The 20,772-nt window shown below is 39.2% G+C and overlaps 1 protein-coding gene across 3 annotated transcripts in view; it reads left to right on the top strand.

Annotated features, from left to right (window-relative positions):
• The window catches only part of SCG3 (secretogranin III), a 28,173-nt gene extending 10,087 nt beyond the window's left edge, over positions 1-18,086 (top strand). For 2 of the 3 annotated variants that reach the window (XM_064157615.1, XM_064157617.1), the window contains 4 exons: positions 8,446-8,529; positions 9,725-9,853; positions 13,370-13,450; positions 17,533-18,086. In XM_064157615.1, the coding sequence (XP_064013685.1) occupies positions 8,446-8,529; positions 9,725-9,853; positions 13,370-13,450; positions 17,533-17,651 (413 nt within the window). In that variant the 3' untranslated portion in view covers positions 17,652-18,086. The remainder of the gene's footprint in view (positions 1-8,445; positions 8,530-9,724; positions 9,854-13,369; positions 13,451-17,532) is intronic. The other variant, XM_064157616.1, reaches the window with a different exon arrangement.
• Positions 18,087-20,772: the final 2,686 nt, after the last annotated feature.

Genomic DNA, 20,772 nt, shown 5'->3' with positions numbered 1-20,772 from the left:
TATTCATGGCATTCATGCTGTTTCTGTTGCATAAATAGCTGATACTGAACTTTGCACACAGAACTGAGAGGACTGTATCCTTCATGGTGCTGAGTGCTTCAAGAGAAAAATGTGCTACCTGAGCCAGTAGAAAAACTCACTGTGATTTCAGGAGAGCAGAACAAGGAATGCATTGCACAGATACTTGTGCTGCTTGAATATTAGTTTGTGAGTGATGCCATACTTTCCTGCATTTTCCTTCTCTGTGTTAAGTCGTATCATGGTGGAAATTCATACTGATGGCTTTTCTGACAGAGCCACCTATCACAGGCCAGACAGATGTTAAGGAGAATCTTCATCCATAGATGAAGAATTTTTCTGTGTGCTGGGTGATTTCTTCCTGCATTTGTCAGGCTCCCTAGCTAATTTTAGAATGAAAGCAGATCAGTCCACTACCAGTCTGGTAAACACTCTATTTATAGTAACTACATAAAGCAAACTATGGGATTCTAATACATTTATTTTGATAACAACTGCTTTCTGCTGGTTTGTTCTGATACATTATAAACCCTCTCCCACTCATAAGACCAAAACAATGAGTGAATTTTTAGAACAATTCTAGGAAATAGTTGTAATTATAGCCAGTGGACCATAACAGAAACAGAGCTTTCAGACATGATAGAAGAATTACCAGGAGGCACCAATGCGTATGTATGAATTCTTCTTACACAGTGCATTCATTATATTCTCCTTCTGTATGCTGCTTACATGAGCAGCTTTGTAGCAAATGTATCCATTGCTGCCCTAACCAAGTGAAAACTGTGTTAGCCAATGAACCGTAGAAATGTGTATTAGTTATGTGCACACTGTATTCTTCTGGAGTTCTCATTGACATGTAGCACAAACTACTGCCATCAGCAATTCTCTATCTCACAGATATGTAGAAGCTTAATTGTGACATTGTATATAATGAATATTTTATTGCATCCTATGAGTGAGGCTGGTCATCTTGTTTTCAGTTTATAAATCAGGGCTTCTGTATCTTCCACAACTGAACAATGTTTCAGAAGAGAAAGAGGCAAAGGAGTGGGAAGAAAATTAAGTTTAAGCACTCTGTAGCTTTGCTCTTTCCGAGGAGGATCTCAGTTTTCACCTCCTTGTAGTTGAGCATTTAGATTGCTGGAGCCACGGTGTACAACACATAGCCCACGACAGACTGGTTGTGGGCAAAGCTCCCACTGATTAGAGAGGAAATAGAGAAATTGCTCCAGGTTATCAGTATGCAGTGCTTGAGTTAGAGCTGACGGCCACATAGACCAAACCAGAGCCACCTCTCACACCTCCTTTGGCTCTGACTCACTGTCAGAATCTACACTCTCCCCCATGACTGAGTAGGAGATTGTCTTGGTTAGAAATGGGCAAGAACAGATGTCTCTCTTTACCTCTTTTACCTCTTCATAATTTACTTTCTGTGGACAGCTGTAAAGAAGACCAAACTGCAGAACACACAGGCAACAGGGAGATGTTGTTCCATTAGTGACCTGTTGGTCCTTTTTCTAAAGTTACTGTTGGGATATTGCTTTACTGTCATAATCTCTTTTAGACATACTAAGGCTGTGTTAAAAAAGGTCCAGGGGGAATTCTGCCTCTAGAAAGTGCCTTAAGTTGATTTTTAACATGTCTGCCTTTCCTTGCTAAAGAATGTGGAGTAGCTGTTCTGCCTCTCACATTTATGCTTGGTACTATCCACACCCACATTTCTTACAAAGACAAAGTTCTGCAGTTTCCTCAGCATAGGCCAGTGTGTAGCAAACTCAGTCTGGCCTTTTCCTGGGAGAGGAGGGCTCATTTGAATACCACAACTAATGGCTGAAGTCTCATCAGCACAGATGCTGCAGGACAAAGATCCAATCCTGATACTCATTTAGTTAGGCATGAACAGGCACAGAGCCAAGAGTGTGAGGTGAAGAGCAGATCATAGCACAAACTGGCGTCAACTTTCCTCTACTCACTGTGTCCAGAAGTAGATGCTCCCTAATGCAGACTGTGTGATTTTAAGAGGGTGAGAGAAGGTGTGGCTAGACCAATGCCAAAGACTGCAAGTGGTGGATGGACAGTGTCATGTGGACCTTTTGTTCTTTCTTTCATTTTGATCTGGGAAGCATTGAGAGTATTTCATACAGGGAACAGTTCATGCATAATGCTTTCTTATACCTTCTTTTTTTTTTAGATGTCCTTTGTTGGTGGTGGTTTGTTTTCTTTCTTTTTTTTTCTTTTTTTCCCAAAGGGTTCTTTGTTGTTGCTGTAGGTTTCCTTCAAACCATAAAAATCTTTAATCAGTTTTCCTCATCTGAATTTCTGTTTGGTGCTTTTCGTTCCCCAGTATTACTTTATCATATGACTGATGTATACAGCTGCCAGTGGGAGTTATTTAATTTCAAGCAGCTCTCTTTTCTCTGCCATTTATTTTGTATCTGATGAACTAAGGTGACATAGATGCCAATCTACTGTGCTGTTCTCAGAAAGCCCAGAGATTCTCACATATCTGAAAAGCAGAAATCAGGGGCACCTCAAATGGGGGCAGTGGCCCAAATAGTGAGGAGCTGCAGTGATGGTGTGTATTTTATGTGAATAGGTAAGCCCAAGGTGAATTTGTCTAAGATAAAAGGATGTGGGGACAGAGTGTACAAAGGTCTCAGCCAAAAGTGAAATCTAGGAAGTATGTTGGTTGCAGACCCCACTGCAACTTTACAGCTTTTCTTTTTGTAGCATCATCCCATGACTCATCCATGTCTGCTTGCATTTGAAAAAATAGGGTTTGCTCCTAGATCTTATCTTCTATTTCCTCCCCCCACCATTCACACTCTCCCTTGCATAGAAAAGAAATGGGTACATATGGTATGAAAAGTCTATGACAGCTAACCTCACAGTTCTTAAAATACAGGACCTTTAACACTACAGTGAGAAGTGTAGCACCTGAGAGCAACAGTATGTGTAAAAGCATAGCATTGCCAGGATCCATAGGATCTAATTTTCCTCGTGCATTTTTTGGGGAGACATACAGTAGTTCTAGTATTACAAATTCTTTTTTCCTGCCACATTACATGGTTATCAAGTCACCTATACAAGAACCAAAATGACTATGTTACAGTTCATTCATTTGCTTTTCTATATCTACCCTTTGAATTTGTGGCTCTTTCTTGTAAATGTGTCACCTCTTGTGTTTGCCTCCACTGCCTTCATGATCCATTTCCTGCTGGACACTTTGCAAGAAACCTCCATCTCCTTGCAGTGTCTCTTTTAACAAGTACATTGCTTTGTTCCTGAAAATCTAGGGTTTGCATCCTACCAAATGGTTCAAGTTTCTAAAGAAAGGAGGTCAATGCTTTTGGATTTTTCTCACTGTATTCAATAGCTGCATAAACTTCCCACCCTTGCTTTCTGAATTTGGTATCTCTCTGTTGACAGCTGAGCACTGAAACCATACATTATGAGCTGAGATGATGATGTGGGTGTGGATAAAAAGGGTGTTAGTGAACTTCCAAAACTAAGCTTCATCCCACTCCTGCAATAGAAGTGGTTGTATTCCGTTCTCAAACCATTGGGCTTCTAAAGTGCATGCTATCAAAAGACTTAAAATGGGTGCACAGGCTGTGTAGCAGCCTCAGGATGGAAAAGGACTAGGGAAAAATAGCTTCAGGAGAGCTGGAGTAGTACAAAGGAAATGCCTGTAGAATATGTAAATGATAAGTCTGAGAAATAGTCTATGAGGTAAGGAACTTAGTAAGTATAACTAACACAAATTGGTTGGAGCTTTGTTCACCTTAAGACACATCTATTTAATTGTGTTTTACTTTTGGAGTTGCTTTTAATATGCTTGTCAAGAGATACTGCTGCTGTTTTTATTTCAGATCACTCTGACCATCTTGTCTGTAATGCATTTACATGTGATACCCCTCCCTGGGGTTTGTCACCTGACATGTCATTCCTAATCGCAGCATTATGCTCCAGACCTGCAATCATGGCACATCAGTCAAATAGGATTCAAAAAGAAAATGCTGTATCTTGACATCTAAGGCAGGAATTCAGAAAAGAATAGGGAATTTGCAAGGCTGAGACCCATCTATAATCCACAGTGGAAAGATTTCTCTTGTTCTTCACAGTTTAAGCAATTTTATGTGACACATATGTGATACACCTACACGCTGACTAAAGGTCAAACTCTGCTTTTGGTTACATTGGTGAAAATTCAGTGGATGACAGTTCTTATACCTGCAGTCATGTAAACTAAAAAGGAGGATTTGGCTAAAGAATTAATCAAATATGCTATTCCCCATAGAAGAGTCACAAGTAAATGATGAGATGTCCTGAGTTTTGTCACAGATGCCAGAAGGCCTTATGAACTCCTAAGGATCGTTTACTGCAGGAGACAGAGGAGCCCTGGGAGAACAGTGGGGGTTTAATACCTGAAATAAGTGCATATCATACAAGCAGTTATCAGCATAAGGCTTTCTAGCTGCTGCTGCTGCTGTAGTGTATGAGGTCCTTAGGTAAACTAAGTTTTTATCTGTCATTGAGATTGAGTCCAGGTACTATGATCATCCCTCTCACCCCCTTTTTTTTCCCTTTTAACAAACACAGTATGAAAACAGAACAGCAGAGCAGGTCTTTCTGCAGAAGTTTAATGACATGAAATCTCAGCTTCACTCAATTTGATGAGGATAGGATGTGAAACCTCCTCCCAGGTGTGAAACAATTCCATAGATGGAAAAGACCTTTGCAAGACTACAAAAAATATTGTGAACTATCTGTACAGAAGAGTCCATTTCAGGCTTCTGTTACCAATTCCATTGAAATACTCATCTGGGATACTCAGCTGGGGTACATCAGTTTCTGCCTCTCTAATAAGAATAAAGTAGTACATCTTGTAATGTTTTTTCACACAGTAGCTTTATCCATGGATTTAAAAGCTGCTACTGCAGTGCATTCTCCCAGAATAAAGATCACAGGATCTTAGGGGTTGGAAGTGGCCTCTGGAGATCTTTGAGTCCAACCTCCCTGTTAGAGCAGGACCATATAATCTAGTGCAGGTCTCACAGGAACATGTCCATATAGGTCTTGAAAGTCTCCAGAGAAGAAGACTCCACAACCTTTCTGGGGAGTCTGTTCCTGTGTGCTGTGTCCCTTACAATAAAGAAGTTCTGCTTTTATGCAGTTCAGATTTTTGGATGCCTAACTTGAAGGGCTTTAGAGTTTCAAAAGTGCTGGGAATTTGAATTTCAGATGCAGTAAATAGGATCTGTTGTTGTGTAGCACCTGTAGAAACTGGGACTGAGACATCTCAGAATGCTAGACGAAATAGGAACCCTCTTGCAGCATGAATGCTTTGGTGAGTCATCTCAGATCAAAGAACAAGCTAGAAAGCGAGGACAAGCAGAAACCAGATCTTTTCACTCCTGGTGTCTGGTTTGAGCAATGAGATTATACTGCTCTGCGGAAGCTGAGCGACCTCTTTTACCAGCAGAGGTCACTTCCATTAGCTCAGTTGTTACTGTTCTGTTGTTTTAATTAGCAGCATTTGAAATAAGTGGCCAGGTCTGCAGAAAGGTCAGTACCTTTCTAAACTCTTAGTCTGTAAAAACTGTGTTGCTAGGGAAATGATACCGGAAAAGTAATCAAGCCCTGTTAGACCTCCAAATACAACATGCAGTTGCTTGGCTGCTGGCCGCACACGTCTCAGTTGTGAAGATGACTCACTTCATCAGTTTAACTCAGAGCAGAAATTGTTCAGCCCTGGCCTAGCCACCTAGGACAAGTACAAACATGTTTTTAAATTATACCAGCTGTTAAAGACATTAACTCTGAAATGGAAAAAAGGGCAATAAATCCCATTCAAGAAGAGCTGGGATTCTCTAGTAGTAGGATATCTATGAGATAGATGTAAGTGCAGCAGATGGTCTCCATAAACATGAACAGGCTTCATTTCTCTCTCTCATGCAAAAAATATGGCTGCATATGGAATCTTGAGGTTCATGTTGATGTGCTACCCAGTTAGCAAGATGCCTTGCAGTCGTTCTCCTGTAAAATGTTGTCCTTATTAAAAAGCCTGTTGCATAAATTTGTTCCTATCTTTATTGGTAAAATAAAGCTTTGAAAATGGGATATAGTTGTTGTCGTGGTCAGTCTGATTAGTGGCAAAGCTTAGATGATTAGTGGCTAACATTGCCGTATTATATTTCATATACAGATGTAACTGTTCAGTGCACAGGTCTGCAAAACAATGCTTATTGCCACATAAACATACCTGGCAAAGTAGTAAAAAATATGACCTGTTACTGTAGAATTCCTGTTGTGAGGTAACTGAATAATGGAGGAGTATCAATCCTATTTTCTTCAGCAGCACGTGCTGTGTGTGGACACGTGTACAACTTTTAAACACTGCTGTCTATCAAAATTCAAAGACATTTGGAAATATAATCAATGTGCAGATATTTAAATCTAGAAGTGTCTAAGGGGGGTTAGGAATCTGTCTTGTGGTGGAGCTTTTTGTTTTTTTGTTAATACAAGGTTGCTACAGCAAAGCCTAAATGCAGAGACTCTCAAGATAATACCTGAAAGGCACTTGTGAATCAATTTGCTTACCTATGTGTAGATTTTTAAATACTCCTGTTTATTTTAAAATACTGTGCTTACACTTAAAATTAAGGTTAATTTAATAAATTTTCCTGGATTAAGATCTAAAATCAGCAACATTTTTGCATTTGTATGAATTTGTGAAGGAGAATAATCTATTCACTCAAATTTACAAAGGGTTTTAAAGTTCTTAGCTGTATGTCTTATCCTAAAAACTGTGCCTCTCTCAACAGAAAAACCATTGTATTTCTGCTGGAATACTAGTATGGTACTGACTCAGGAAAGAAAATAGTATCTTAAGCTCAGCTGAAAGAACTGTTTACTGTCCTTTCAATAAGCTTTGGATCAAGTGATTAGTGAGGCATCAATACCGACACTATAATTCTCGCTTGTTTTTTTCTTCATCAGGATGTCTGATCCAGCTCGTAACCCAGCCCAGACCCTTTTAGCTTAGGGCATATGGCAAGGTCAGAAATCACATTAAAAAGGATATGCATCAAATGAAAAGAGTTTTCACCACAACAAAACCTTAATATGATGCAGAATTGACAGGGTGCAATCAGGGTGGGTGCCAACAAAGACTGCTTACATTTTAATTTTATGTAAATAACAACATGTAGAGGACTCAAGCAGAGAGGATTATGTGATTTCTCATCAGATGGATTCTGCCTATGGTGATCTGCCACGAAGAGAAATGTGTCTGCTGGAAAACTAATCTTTAGGTTTCAGTGATGAGTATCTTTCCAATGGATAAAATGGATGGATAAGAATTTTGGACTTATACAGAAGATGTAATCAGAAATTTTTCCTAGCCCTACAGTAACTATTCTGCCACATTTACCAGATCCCATACTAAATATTTTGCTGTTTATGTAAAGGGAACATTGACAATTTAAACCCATGTCTCTCCAAAGTATCCCACCAACTAACTGGCACCTATCACGTTTTCAATCCATGTTTAACTGAACCTTTAAGTAAAGAGCTGATAAAGGGAAAGAAAATTCTACACCATGTCTGTAATATGACTAAAGAAAAATGGCAGATAGGACAATGATCTGTGTTTGTGAATAGCTATTAAGTATTGTATCAGAAGGAGTCTCTTTTTCAACACATAAGCATACAATATATATAATATTTGTATCTGAAACATCCATCTTGATGAAAAAGTGTTTTTATTTTCTAATTACATGAGTTCAGCCCTGAAATTTACACAGGAAAATGTTTTCTAGATTTCTAGAGCTTTATGCACAGCCACAGCTATCTATTGGGTTTCCAGGTAAATTATTGACTTCAATAACATGAAAAATATTTGTTTTAATCAGTTCAATTTACTTATTTATTTTACTTCAATATAATTCTAAACCTTTTATTAGATTTCATTTCCGATAAAGCCATGTAAAATCCAGACAGATAAGCAGCTTGGGAAAATATTTTCCCACCAGGATGAAGCATTTATTTTACAGCCTTGTGTTCTTTGTGAAGTTAATGGGCACCTTTCTTTGCTTTCATCAGAATAAATTGTTACAGATACTTTGATTTATGTTTTGTGACTCACATAAAAAACAAATAGATAATACATATGCACACATTTGCTGTCTTTATGAACATTGACTCTATTTGGTACACTTATGATCACCATTTAGTTGTTGGTTTTATTAATAAGATTGATTAAAGTTCTCTTAATGTTGGCTCTGCATTAATTCATCAGAGACTGTATGAAGACTGTTCTTTTAAATTTCTACTTACAACTCAAACTGGTGTTGCAAACATGTATGGATTTTGCATCATATGTGTTGAAGAGTACCTGAGGTTTTGTTTTGTTTGGATTTCTAGAGAACTTAGATACAATGATAGCTGAGCAGACAAAGAAGAAGCTTGAGAACCCTTCCACTAAAACCAGGACAAAGCTACCAGCAGGTACTTATTCTACAGTTTTCTCTCCTGGAATAACAATTTTTTAACACATTCAGTCAAAAGCATGATAACTGATTGTAATGGGTTAGGAATCTTTTCCCCCCACAGTACTTGAAATTACCCAGGCTAACTCAGACAGTTTGGAAGTAAGATGAAGCTCTATTTACAGCACTGCAAAAGTTACAAATATATAAACACAATATATACAAGTATTTACAATTATATACAAGTTAGAAATAATACAGAAATCTCAATTCCCTCTTGGACAAAACAAACTGCTCAGAAGGGCTCAAAGCTGCCCCCTCCCCTTTCTCTTTCCTCCTCCCTCTATTTCAGAAACCTACACATAAACAAAGCAAAAGCTTACATGTTAATTGCTGAGGTGAGGACCCAAAACAGGTCGGGGTTAAAAGAAAAGTGATTAGATTGAATGACACAGAGACCAGGCAGAAAAGTGAACAGGACAACATCCCAAGTGAAGGTGCCCAAACATTGTTTATGTTTTGACTTTTTATCCCTCTCAGCAAACCAATGAATGATACAGACATCATCATTATTTTCTTTTCACAACCAATGTTCTAATTTCTCTCATTAAAATATTCCAATTGGCCTCAAACCAGCACACTGCTTTAGTAGCCAGACCTGTAGCCACAGCTTGAATGTCTAAACACGTAACAAGAGAGGACTTTCTACTTAACTGCCCAGTCTTTGAGAAGTATATTCATGGTTCTTTTCTTCAATGAAGCCTAGACATTACACACATAAAAGAACAAGAGGTATCAATGCTTTTTAAAACTTCTTTTTTTTTTCAAGCATTCTTTGTCAACTTTGGATCTAGTGAATGCAAATTCCCTACCATTTTTCTCTGCACAAGGAAATTTGCCTTTATCACAGTATCACAGTATTATCAGGGTTGGAAGAGACCTCACAGATCATCAAGTCCAACCATTTATGAACTGCCTATTACTGCATTTTAGTCACCTACATTCAGCTACTGTTTGTGAAAGCAGAAACAAGCAGTCCTGTTTCTAGAGGTCTGGGGTAGAGATGTTCTTTAGAAACTACTCTTTGCTAGATTCCAATGAGGATCTTCCTTAACCATCAATCAAAATGCTTTACTTCTTAAAGATTGTATTGATGTGACTTAGAAGTGCTTTTGGTCCATTCTATACAAAAGTGCTTGTTGTTATTTCTTTAGACAAGAGTAGCGAAGAAGCAGACAGTACAAAGGAAGAAGCAGCTAAGATGGAAAAGGAATATGAAATTTCAAAGGATTCTACAAAAAATGAAGAACAAAATGCAGCAGGAAACAGTGAAGAGCACAGAGGTACACAATGGCCATTGCTATTGCTTCATATGCATGCTCCGAGTGATTGGAATCTTTTCCTGTCTTTGGTGCTATAATATTTCACAGAATCCTAGTCCCTTTTGAGATCAACATGAAATGTATTTGAACACAGTAGTGCAGAGGAGTGCTGCTTCTTTGCATCTGCGGCTTCTCAGTGAAATCAGATCATGAGAATATCCAGCGCCATGCTACATTAAACTGTATTAGCTGAAGTTCCTCTATCCATGGTGTGCAAATCAGCCATTACACGTCATTGCTGTCTACAACTACCTGAAGGGACATTGTAGCCAGGTGGGGGGTGGCCTCTTCTTCCAGGCAACCAGCAATAGAACAAGGGGACACAGTCTCAAGTTGTGCTCGGGTAGGTAGAGGCTGGATATTAGGAGGAAGTTCTTCACAGAGAGAGTGATTTCCCTTTGGAATGGGCTGCCCAGGGAGGTGGTGGAGGCACCATCCCTGGAGGTCTTCAAGAAAAGACTGGATGAGGCACTCAGTGCCATGATCTAGTTGACTGGATAGGGCTGGATGATAGGTTGGACTGGATAATCTTGGAGGTCTCTTCCAACCTGGTTGATTCTATGATTCTATGGAAACAAATCTTCAGGGGACAGTGTGCCTCTGTACAGTGCTGAACTTTTGAAGGAGCAGAAATGTTTCAGCGGGTGGTTATTGCTAAGGATTCAGCATAAGCATCTATATTTTGTAGTCAGAGGATTAAAAAAACTATAATCTGTTTTGCACTGATGCTGTTTTATGCTTGTGCTTTGGGGTTTTTTTTTGATGTATGTTTTCACTGCAACATGCTCAGTAATGAACTGCAGTAATCAAGGCTACAGTAGATTGTAGCTCATTGGTCATCTAGTCCAGTCCTGTGGGCAGTGCAGACATTTAAACCATAAACCACCCACAGATAGAAGGTGGCATTTTTTCCAGCAGTAGTTATTGGAGAGTAGAAGAGGAATATAGCTCAAGATGGCTGTCAGATTTCACAGTAAAGAAAAATGGTCTCCATACCCAGGAGAAGTGATAAATAGCATACTTCACTTTTCTGTTGAAGATTTTTCTGTTCAGTTTGGTTCAGATTACTTTCTGCTCCCTTCAGAAAAATGCCCAGTCCAATAGCTTTTTAGAATTGGATCAGTATTTAGTTCTTGGTCTGGTCATGAGTCTTTTGCTCTTTCATAGAGTAACTTAACTATAAAGCTAACTCTGCAGTCTTGGCTGAAAAATGATGGCGTATCTATTACTATATCCACTTAGCAATGGGACCAGACATACATAGCTGGCAGTAGTAGCCTTCTGCATGCTAATCAGGTGAGCTTTTTTTTTTCCTTGACAAATGTAAGACCATTACATCAATAAAGCTCCAACAAAGTTAGGAGTCCAAAATCCATTAGCTGAAATATTTCCTTAGGGGCCTTATTAGGCAATTCCTGGACTAATTCTGTCCTGTGTGCTTGCTGCTCCAAAAATAGCCATCACTTTAAATTTTCAGTTATAACTAATAGGTATCATGGTAATTTTAGTGTATCCTTTTCATTGGAAAATAAAAGCAACTGTATTTCAACTTGTTTAGAATGGTTGAGGTTGGAAGGGACCTCAAAGATCATCTAGTTCTAACCCCCCACCATAGGCAGGGACACCTCCCACTAGAACAGGTCACTCAAGGCCTCATCCAGCCTGGCCTTGGACACCTCCAGGGAGGGAGCATCCAAAACCTCCCTGGGCAATCTGTGCCAGTGTTTCACCACCCTCACTATAAAGAACTTCTTCCTAATATCTAGTTTAAATCCACCCTCAGTTTAAGCCCATTAGCCCTTATCCTGTCATTACAAGACCTTGTAAATAGAGCCTCCTCAGCCTTCCTTTAGGCCCACTTCAAATACTGGAAGGCTACTATAAGGTCTTGAAGCCTTCTTTTCTCCAGGATGAAAAAGTACAGGATCAAGAATGTCAGGGGCTGGATGGGACCTCAAAACATCATCTGGTCCAGCCCCCCTGCCAGAGCAGGATCACCTAGAGCAGATGACACTGGAATGCATACAGGTGGTTCTTGAATATCTCCAGAGAGGGAGACTCCACAACCTCCCTGGGCAGCTGGTCCCAGTGCTCTGTCACCCTCACAGTGAAAAAATTCTTCTTCGGGTTCCACATGGAACCTCCTATGCCTCAACTTCCACCCATTGCCCCTTGTCCTGTCACTGGGCATCACTGAGAAGAGGCTGGCACCATCCTCCTGGCACTCACCCCTTACACAGTTATAAACATGAATGAGGTGACCCCTTAGTCTTCTCCTCTCCAAGCTAAAAAGCCTCAGCTCCCTCAGTCTCTCCTCATAAAGATGTTCAACTTCCTTAATCATGTTTATGGCTCTGTGCTGGACTCTTTCAAGCAGCTCCCTGTCCTTCTTGAATTGGGTGGCCCAGAACTGGACACAATACTCCAGATGAGGCCTCACTAGAGCACATTAGAGGGGAAGAAGAACCTCTCTCGACCACACCCCTTCTAATACACCCCAGGATGGCATTAGTCTTCCTGGCCACAAGAGCACGCTGCTGGCTCATGACCATCCTCCCAACCATCAGGACTCCCAAGTCCCCTTAACTGCTCTCCAGCAGTTCAATCCCCAACCTATACTGATACATGGGATTGTTCTTTCCCAGGTGCATCACTCTACACTTGCCCCTGTTGAACTTCATTAAATTTCTCCCTGCCCAGCTCTCAGCCTAAGTCTGTCTGAATGGCAGCACAACTCTCCAGTGTGTCAGCCTCTCCACCCAGCTTGGTGTCATCAGCAAACTTGCTGACAGTGCACTCCATGCCCTCATTCAGGTCATTAATGAATACATTGAACAATACTGGTTCCAGTACCAAGCCCTGAGGAGCTCCACTGGTTACAGACCTCCAGCTAGACTCTGTCCTGTTGACCACAACTCTCTGACTTCTTTCCTTTAACCAGTTCCCAATGCACCTCATTACTCCATCACCCAGACCACACTTTCTCAGTTTGGCTATGAGGATGCTGTGGGAGACAGTGTCAAATGCTTTACTGAAATCAAGGTAAAGCACATCCACTGCTCTTCCATCATCTATCCACCTGGTTACATCCTCATAGAGGGTTATCAGGTTGGTCAAACATGACTTCCCCTTTGTAAAACCATGCTGACTGCTCCTAATGACCTTCTTGTCCTTGATATGGTGAAGCACAGCAACAGGTTGCCTTTGATCCCCATCAGAGTATCTGTGGATACCACCAAAAGTGAAGCATGCAGATCAAAAAAGCTATCATCCTAAGTTTTTGGGTGACTCATCTTGCCCAGACAAAACCTGCTAGCCATCTGTGGGAATTTTGCCTGACTAAAGTTGACAGGACTCAGCATTTAAACAGAAACTAAGAATAGTTTTAATCTGCCTTTGCTGTGACCAACTTCACCCAGTTAAGCAAGCTGCGTCAGTCATTGATGTAAGTGCCTGATAACTCCTCCTTTTCTCTAGGGAAAGCTGAGGCGTATTTGGAAGCAATCAGGAAGAACATAGAATGGCTAAAAAAACACAACAAACAAGGTAACAAAGAAGGTATGAAGTAAAAAGCCTTGACATTAGGCTGGGCACCATATGCATGGCAAAACATGTAATTTAAATTGTGTTATACAACTTAGCATTATATTCTATGTTAAGTAATAGTAATGTGAAACTGCTTATCTGGATTATAGAGATAGTGGTGTTACAGTTAAATAATACAGGTCATGTCAAAGTTAAATCAGTTAATGAAAGTAGTAAATTCATGTAAACTGGCTTGAACAACTGCTGGCCACAAAACACACAGTGACTAAGCAGATAGAATGTAGTGGTGTGCTGCCCAGATAATCATGGTGGTCTGCCTGTCACCTGCTAACAATATGTCACTTTTGTCCAGTGCTTCGTGTCTTAGTTTGACATATCTTTTATTTATGATTTTATACAGTGAGGTAAATGTATTCTAAGTGCCTGGATGTGTCTAGAAAAGCTCGGTGCATCTGGCTAGCACTGTCCATGCCAACAAAAACGTTGATGTGTTTTGTTTCATAACCATAAATAGTTAAGATACAAACTTATGCCACTAGCATTGTAATATATTGGGTTACAGCCCAAATCACCTCTAACGACCTGCAGCTCTCACACCCAAGGCTGTGTAGGAGAGGAACAGTGACTGAAACAGTGCTCCCCAGCTGTCTCACCATTTGACTCCTCGTCAGAGGAAGGGCTGTGTGAGAGCTAGAAGGAGGGAGTTAACAGCAGCAGGATTTCTAGCTTGTTTTTTACAAATCTTTATTTATCCATATAGTTTATGCCCTTGAGATCCTACAGAAAATGCTCAAGCCTTCTGTCCTTTCTATCTACCATTTCTGAGTCTTCCTTTGTCACCCCCTCTCTAAGTGAAAGTTCCTGGCCAAGGCATTCATCCCTGGGGTATGACTGACACCTGGCAATAAGCATTCTTCTTGCACCAGACAAGCAGACAGAGCTCTGAGATGAGATTAGCCTTGAGTAATCTAGCCACCCTCTCAATGAGCTGAAGTGTATATTCAGAAATAAGTGCATGCCTGCAGCCTAACACAGTCATTTTCCTATACAAAAACTCTGTCACAGGAAGAACTTTCAAACATTTTTTTCCATCTTTAAAATTGTTTCCACAGAACAGCAGTGATGGCAGCTAGCAGCAGGCAAATGTATTTGCTCAGAAGTTTTCCTGCCCACTCTAATACATGTTTCTGTTTGTCAATGTATGCATTTTAGTAATAATCATGTGTGATTACTTCTCTGTATTGCACATATTGACTGGGCAGCCCCTCACTCCTCTTCCAAGTAACCTTTTCTCTGCACTGCTGCAGTCTGAAAATAGCTGTGACTTCAGGTCAATGGCATTTCCTCTGCCTGTGAATGCATTAAGACATACACTTCTGGCAGAGATGGATTTTAATTTGCACTAAAGTATCTTTATTGTACTCTGGCAATGGAATCAGGCCTTAGAGTGTAAGGTATAGGGAAATAAAATAGTGTTCTTGCTCTCCTGATACATTATCTTTATTGTGCCTTTCCATACGTTTTATTTTTGTAAAATGCTAATTCAGTTCTCCTGGGATGATGTTAAAGGAAGTGCAGTTAGAGTAAGCTTATATAGTCATGAATTCATTGCACTGTGTTTCTTCAATACAAGATTAGGTGGTATCAATGTGTTCATCAATCATTTCTTCACTTCCAGCTAGCACCTGGCAGCTAGTGGAAAAGTGATTCACCAAGTAATTTATGTATTAAAATGACCACTCTATTCCACTCCTGCTCATGGATTGCTTTACTCACTGAATATAGTTGAAGAGATTTAGGTTTTCCCTAGGGAAAATGTTGGAGGTAGAAATGTTAATTTGCATTTTCCCAGTTCGAAAATATCAATCGCCTGTTACGGAGACAAGCAAACTCGAGCAGCCTGGGTAGTTCAAAGAGGAATGTGCCAAAAGCCTAGGTGTTGTCTTAATAGGCTTTTGTATCCAAAGTTTGGTTTGCATATACACAATCTCTGTGGGCCTGTCCTTAGTATCTTCCAGACCTGGCTTGATCTTTAAAACCAATGCTCTTTGAAAGTGGCACATCGCTCCCACTAGCAGCTGCTGGATATTCTATTGCATTTCATCTCCCAAGAACTGAACTGTGAGTCACTAAACTAATACAGGCAAATAGGATGTTCACATTTTTCACAAAATAGTTAGGTAATGGATAGTTTCACAACACTAAAAGTAGCCATTTAGGAACTGAAAGAAAAGCTATAATTAATTTCAATGGAAAATGTCTTGATTTGAATGTGCAAATAAGACCTCACTTCATTTACTGTAGCGGTTTTCTAGCTCAATGTAATCCTGCAGCTGATGTGGTGAATATAATAAGCCAAAGATAATTTTTCTAGTTACTGACCAAACTAATAGGTTGTAAATAAGTATTACAAATTAAGAGTTCTCAATTTCTAGGAAAAAATCAAATTAAAGTCCCATGACATATACAAATCAGCCAAAATTGGGTAATATCTTAATTGTTGCAATCTCCTACAGAATGTTTAGTAATTAAACTTTCACATCTCTTCATAATGATCTTAGACTTGTCAATAATTTTCCAGAAGAAAAATAAATTCAGGAATTTCAGTCTGAATAATGTGGATATTAATTTAGTTTCTATTCTTCCATTCATTTCCATTCCATGGTATCTCTCAGTGGAAGATCTCATTCTGTCAACATGAATGAAATCTTGTTATTAAATTGCTGGGTACTCCTTGTCCCTATTACTTAAACAGGATGGAGAGCCAAACAGGTTACATTCTGTTAAGAAATACCAGTAACAGGCCAGACATGAAATCCTGGCCTCAATGTAGTAAATAGCAAAATTCCTATTAACTCAGAGATGGAGAGGACACCACTGCAGGAGGGAGGAGTTTTGAATATCAATTTTCTGTATTACTCACTTGAAATTGCCTGATACTGTTATGTAAAAGTGAATGCAAGCATTAATTTGCTTCTTTATGTCTTTCTTTTTCTGTCCAATTTTGGTCACTCAACCATAAAAAGAGAGAAAGTCATTGTTGTCTGTTTCACTAAGAATGCAGAGTTTGAAAGATGTTCCTTCCACTTACTGCTGTATGATGATACTCAGCAAACCACATTACAAAATCACTGTTAATATACCCTGAAGCTTCTGTCTGTGGAATAAGTAATTTATACTGAAAACCTCAGGATGTGTCTGGTTTTGTGAAGGATACTAAAACATTTAACTTAGTATGAACCCTTAAGACTGATGGTTTCCAGACTACTACTGTGTGATTCTAACAAATTAAGTTTTACACTTTACATAGTAAATTACGGAACTGAAACTTGTGTTTCTGTGTGAACCTACTGGATCTGTGGCCAGAGTGAGTCAGGTTGGGTTTTTTTCTGTTATTTCAAAGACTGCTCTGCAGTGGAATTCTCTTCTCAGAAAACAGTGATCTTTTCCAGTATAGGAAAAGTCTGTTTACTATGTATGGCGTGAATCATGCTGCATAGATGCAGCCATCTATCAGAAAAACAGACAGGGTCTTTCAGCATTGTATTGCAGACTGACGTACAAAGATTGTTGAAAACTGCTTTGACACTATTGCTGTCATAAAGACTACTCACTGCAGTATTTTTTATGTCAGGATTTTATGTTCTGTATCTGGGTAAATAATTGCATTCTTTTTATTCACTTGCAGGAAGTTGCTTTCTTGAATTTTGTAGTAAGTGGGGATTTTACTGGGATTTCACTAGGAGACAGTCAATTTAATTCTTTCATTGGTATCCATTACAGTTGTGAAAGTAACAACTTGGTTTTGCTATGCAGAATGGAACATGACATCTCTGGACCAGAAACTGTTCATAGTTTGGCATTTGCTAGCAATCACTCCAGAGGAAGAGATGATTATTCCTCTTGAGTACTAAAAGCACCATGATATGTAAAAAAGACTTAGTGCAGGTGGTCTTTGCAAGTTGCACTTGTCGTGAATTCTCTTCATCTTGGATAAAATCCATTTGTTGGATAAACTTCACGATGACATTGTTTCTTTCCTGAAGCAGTATAATAGAAATGACTCACTGTGTGAATGACTTCTTATTTTTCAGACTACGATCTTTCAAAGCTGAGAGATTTAATTGATCAGCAAGCTGATGCGTATGTGGACAAGGGCATCCTGGACAAGGAAGAGGCTGATGTAATTAAACGCATCTATGGCAGCCTGTAAGAAGCTAGTGGCTGCCAAACACGCAGAAAACTAGTATAGCTTCCCCCACTCCTGGCTCAATGATCTGTTAATTTGAGGATATCATTAGAAATGCTCTGTTTACATTGTACTGACAACTTTCTAAGCAGAAGTGAAGAGCTGTAGTGCTCCATACACTGACTGCATACTGTATTTTCCTACATTCACAAATCAAACTAAAGGCCAAATTCTGACACTGAACTTCTCTTTGATAGGGTAAATATTTCTGTAGTGCTCTCTTGATTTATTATTTATGTTTGGTTTACTTTTGTAGGTAAACCAATCATTCCCAATGCAAAGGTCTTTTATGGCAACATCTTTTTGCTTGTGCTCCACTAGCTTTCTATAGATGCAACTATGTAAAGGGCATTATTAGAAAATAGTTCATAGTTCTCTAAATAAAATACTTGAAAATAATTTACCTATTAAAGTTTTCATTCATCTCAATATGATTTTATATTCAGAAATCTTGTTTTAAAATCCTAATACCTTTTCTTTTCCTTCACCCTTTTTCATTTCTTTATGTAGTATTCTATGACTTGGACTACGATGTCCTTAGCTAACTGACAAATCTCTGACACAACTGCCTTTCGTATTACAGAGCTGTATTCTCCCCGTTGTGGCTTTCTTCAGCATGTAGAAACGTTCTCTTTGGTGCACCATTTGGTGATTGTGCATGCATAATTAGCTGAATACCTGGTGTGAGTAGCTTGATAACAAGTGTAAATAGGCATTACTTTAAAGAGGGGGGAGGTGGGAGGGGGAAAACAAGCAATTTAAGTTATTTTGCGTGGGAAGGGGAGTTTGTAACTAGATATGTGTTTAGGAACATGGACCCTGCTTTTCAGAAACACTTAACTTGAAGCAACTATCATATCTCATCACCTCTGAATACTGAGGCTGTGGTGTGTTTACTGACTTCTGATCTTTGTTGAGCAGTATTCTTTTGGGCACATATATGCAATGATTAGCCAAGAAATTAATACCTCCTAAAGAATGAAAACCAAAAATACTCACCTCATCTTCTTCCTCAATTTACAGAGTTTTTGAAGAACAGTTTAGGAGATCTTTATATTTAAGCAAATGGATAATTTTATGTGTGAAGAACTTATGATGCAAGATGAAAGGTAAAGAAGTTTTTAGAAAAGTATACTGAGTTTCAGAAGATTTAAGTCCCAAGAGTTATCCCCTGCAGCAGCCATTAGTCAAAATGAGCTGTGGGAAAGACCTGTTATCTTTAGTTACAGGTTCCTCGTTGATAATTGAGGTTATCCCTGCTCTGATTTGGTTTAGAAAATCAGGATATTTCTGAGATTGACACAGTCAAAAAATACCAACAGATGCAGAGGTCAGCGTCTGCCTGCCAATGAAGGCATGTGCTGACTTAACAGCACTGCCTGCATAGCACTAAATTCTGTTAATGGTCAATGGGCAGATCATTGCTTTGCTCATTAGTAAGGAAGAGGAGATTTGAGCCATGTTTCTCAGCAAAGTGACTTAAACTTTAGAATCCCTCCAAAACACAAATTATCAACTCAACATTATCACCAGAACATTACTGGTAAACAAACATTAAATGTATGCGATAGCAGTGAGGTGTAACTGTGTATCTACTTGAAAACGGATGATACTTAAGCTAATGAATGCTTTCTAGCATGCAAAAAGTACAGCATTGCCTGCTCATCCACATCCTGATACAGGTCATTGAATTGCAGTATCAGTTGCTAATGGTGGTATTGATTTTAAGGTAAAAATTGTATCCAGAAATGTCGTCACTATAACCTTCCTGTCTGAAAAATAGTCCCTTAGAAACACTGAGGAAAATAATTAGGAAAGAAAGAATTCCTATTTATTTTGAAGTTGTTATGTTTCACCTCATCTGAACTAATTTGTTTTTTCTTCTTTGCTAATGTTCCCAAAGAACAGAATTTCTTCTTGTCCTTACTTATCTGAAGTTTTTTTTCTGCAATAGCTTATGACATCAAATGAGCATCACCTGGTAAACCACAACTTTCAGAGCTAGAACACAGCCAGCCTGGTGAATCACCCTGAATTTCTAAGAGGTTATGACTTACACTGAGTAAAATCCAAACAGAATGACACAAGTTTTGACCTGCATTACAGGTCAGTCTTTATTCTGAGGGGAACACTTAGAGCACATTAGCACTGGGCAACTGCTTCTAGTTAAGTATATAACTAATAAATCATATTCTCTCAGTGCTTTCCTTCTTCCTGATGAAAAAGGCATTTTCAACAACTTCATCTCTCTGGTTCTAAACTGTTTGTATCTCTGATGGGTCCTTCAGAAATCCTTCACTCCCTAAATTGCCACTGAAAATGTAACAAGTACAACATACATGGTATCACCTCTTGAGCTTTTCTATTAGACTATTGTTTCTGATACTGTATTAAAACACTTTACTACAAGCTACAGTGGTACAAGGCTGTTTTTGTCTGTTCAGGAGAATGCATCTTCTCTGTCTGATGCCCAGTCTGGGTTTTGATTTTTTCAAGCTTTGGTTTAAGAAATATTTATAAAACAACCCCACAAACATGCATGTTTCCCACAGAACAGGTGCAAAACATGGTATTTTATTTGCACTGTGTGCTTCACTTCTGCCTGAAAGTGCCTCACTCCAGCTCTAAACCACACGTCAGAGAACTGGTAAAAATATAAACAGAATGAATTTACAAGTGTAGCAAGAATCAAAGCAGAGTGAGAAGCAAAACCTATATGATAATGTATAAACAATATACAAAATGTACAGGGTAAAATGTCACTTTATTGAGTAACACTAGGACAATGTGGACTGAGAACATCAGTTATTGCAGTTTAAAAACTCTTTTATAAAAAGAGTGGTAAAACTCCATCTTAAATTCCTCTGAATACATCACAGATAGGCTATTTCCAGGCACTATTTTTTCCTCAACTGCTTCCTTTTCCTTGGGGCTGAGTAGAGCTGGGGTACCTTGGGTGCCTGCAGGGAAGGGTGTGTGGCCAGCCATGGGACAGCAGTGCAGCCCAGCCACCAACAGCAATGTGGGGCCACAGGACCTCATGCTGAGGTAGGGGTGTGAGAAACTTGGGAGGAACAGCAAAGCT

Source organism: Pogoniulus pusillus, chromosome 17 (genome assembly GCF_015220805.1).
Source record: "Pogoniulus pusillus isolate bPogPus1 chromosome 17, bPogPus1.pri, whole genome shotgun sequence".
Taxonomy (NCBI): Eukaryota; Metazoa; Chordata; class Aves; order Piciformes; family Lybiidae; genus Pogoniulus; species Pogoniulus pusillus.
Note: the sequence above shows the minus strand (reverse complement) of the source record. Positions and strands in the feature narration are given on the sequence as shown.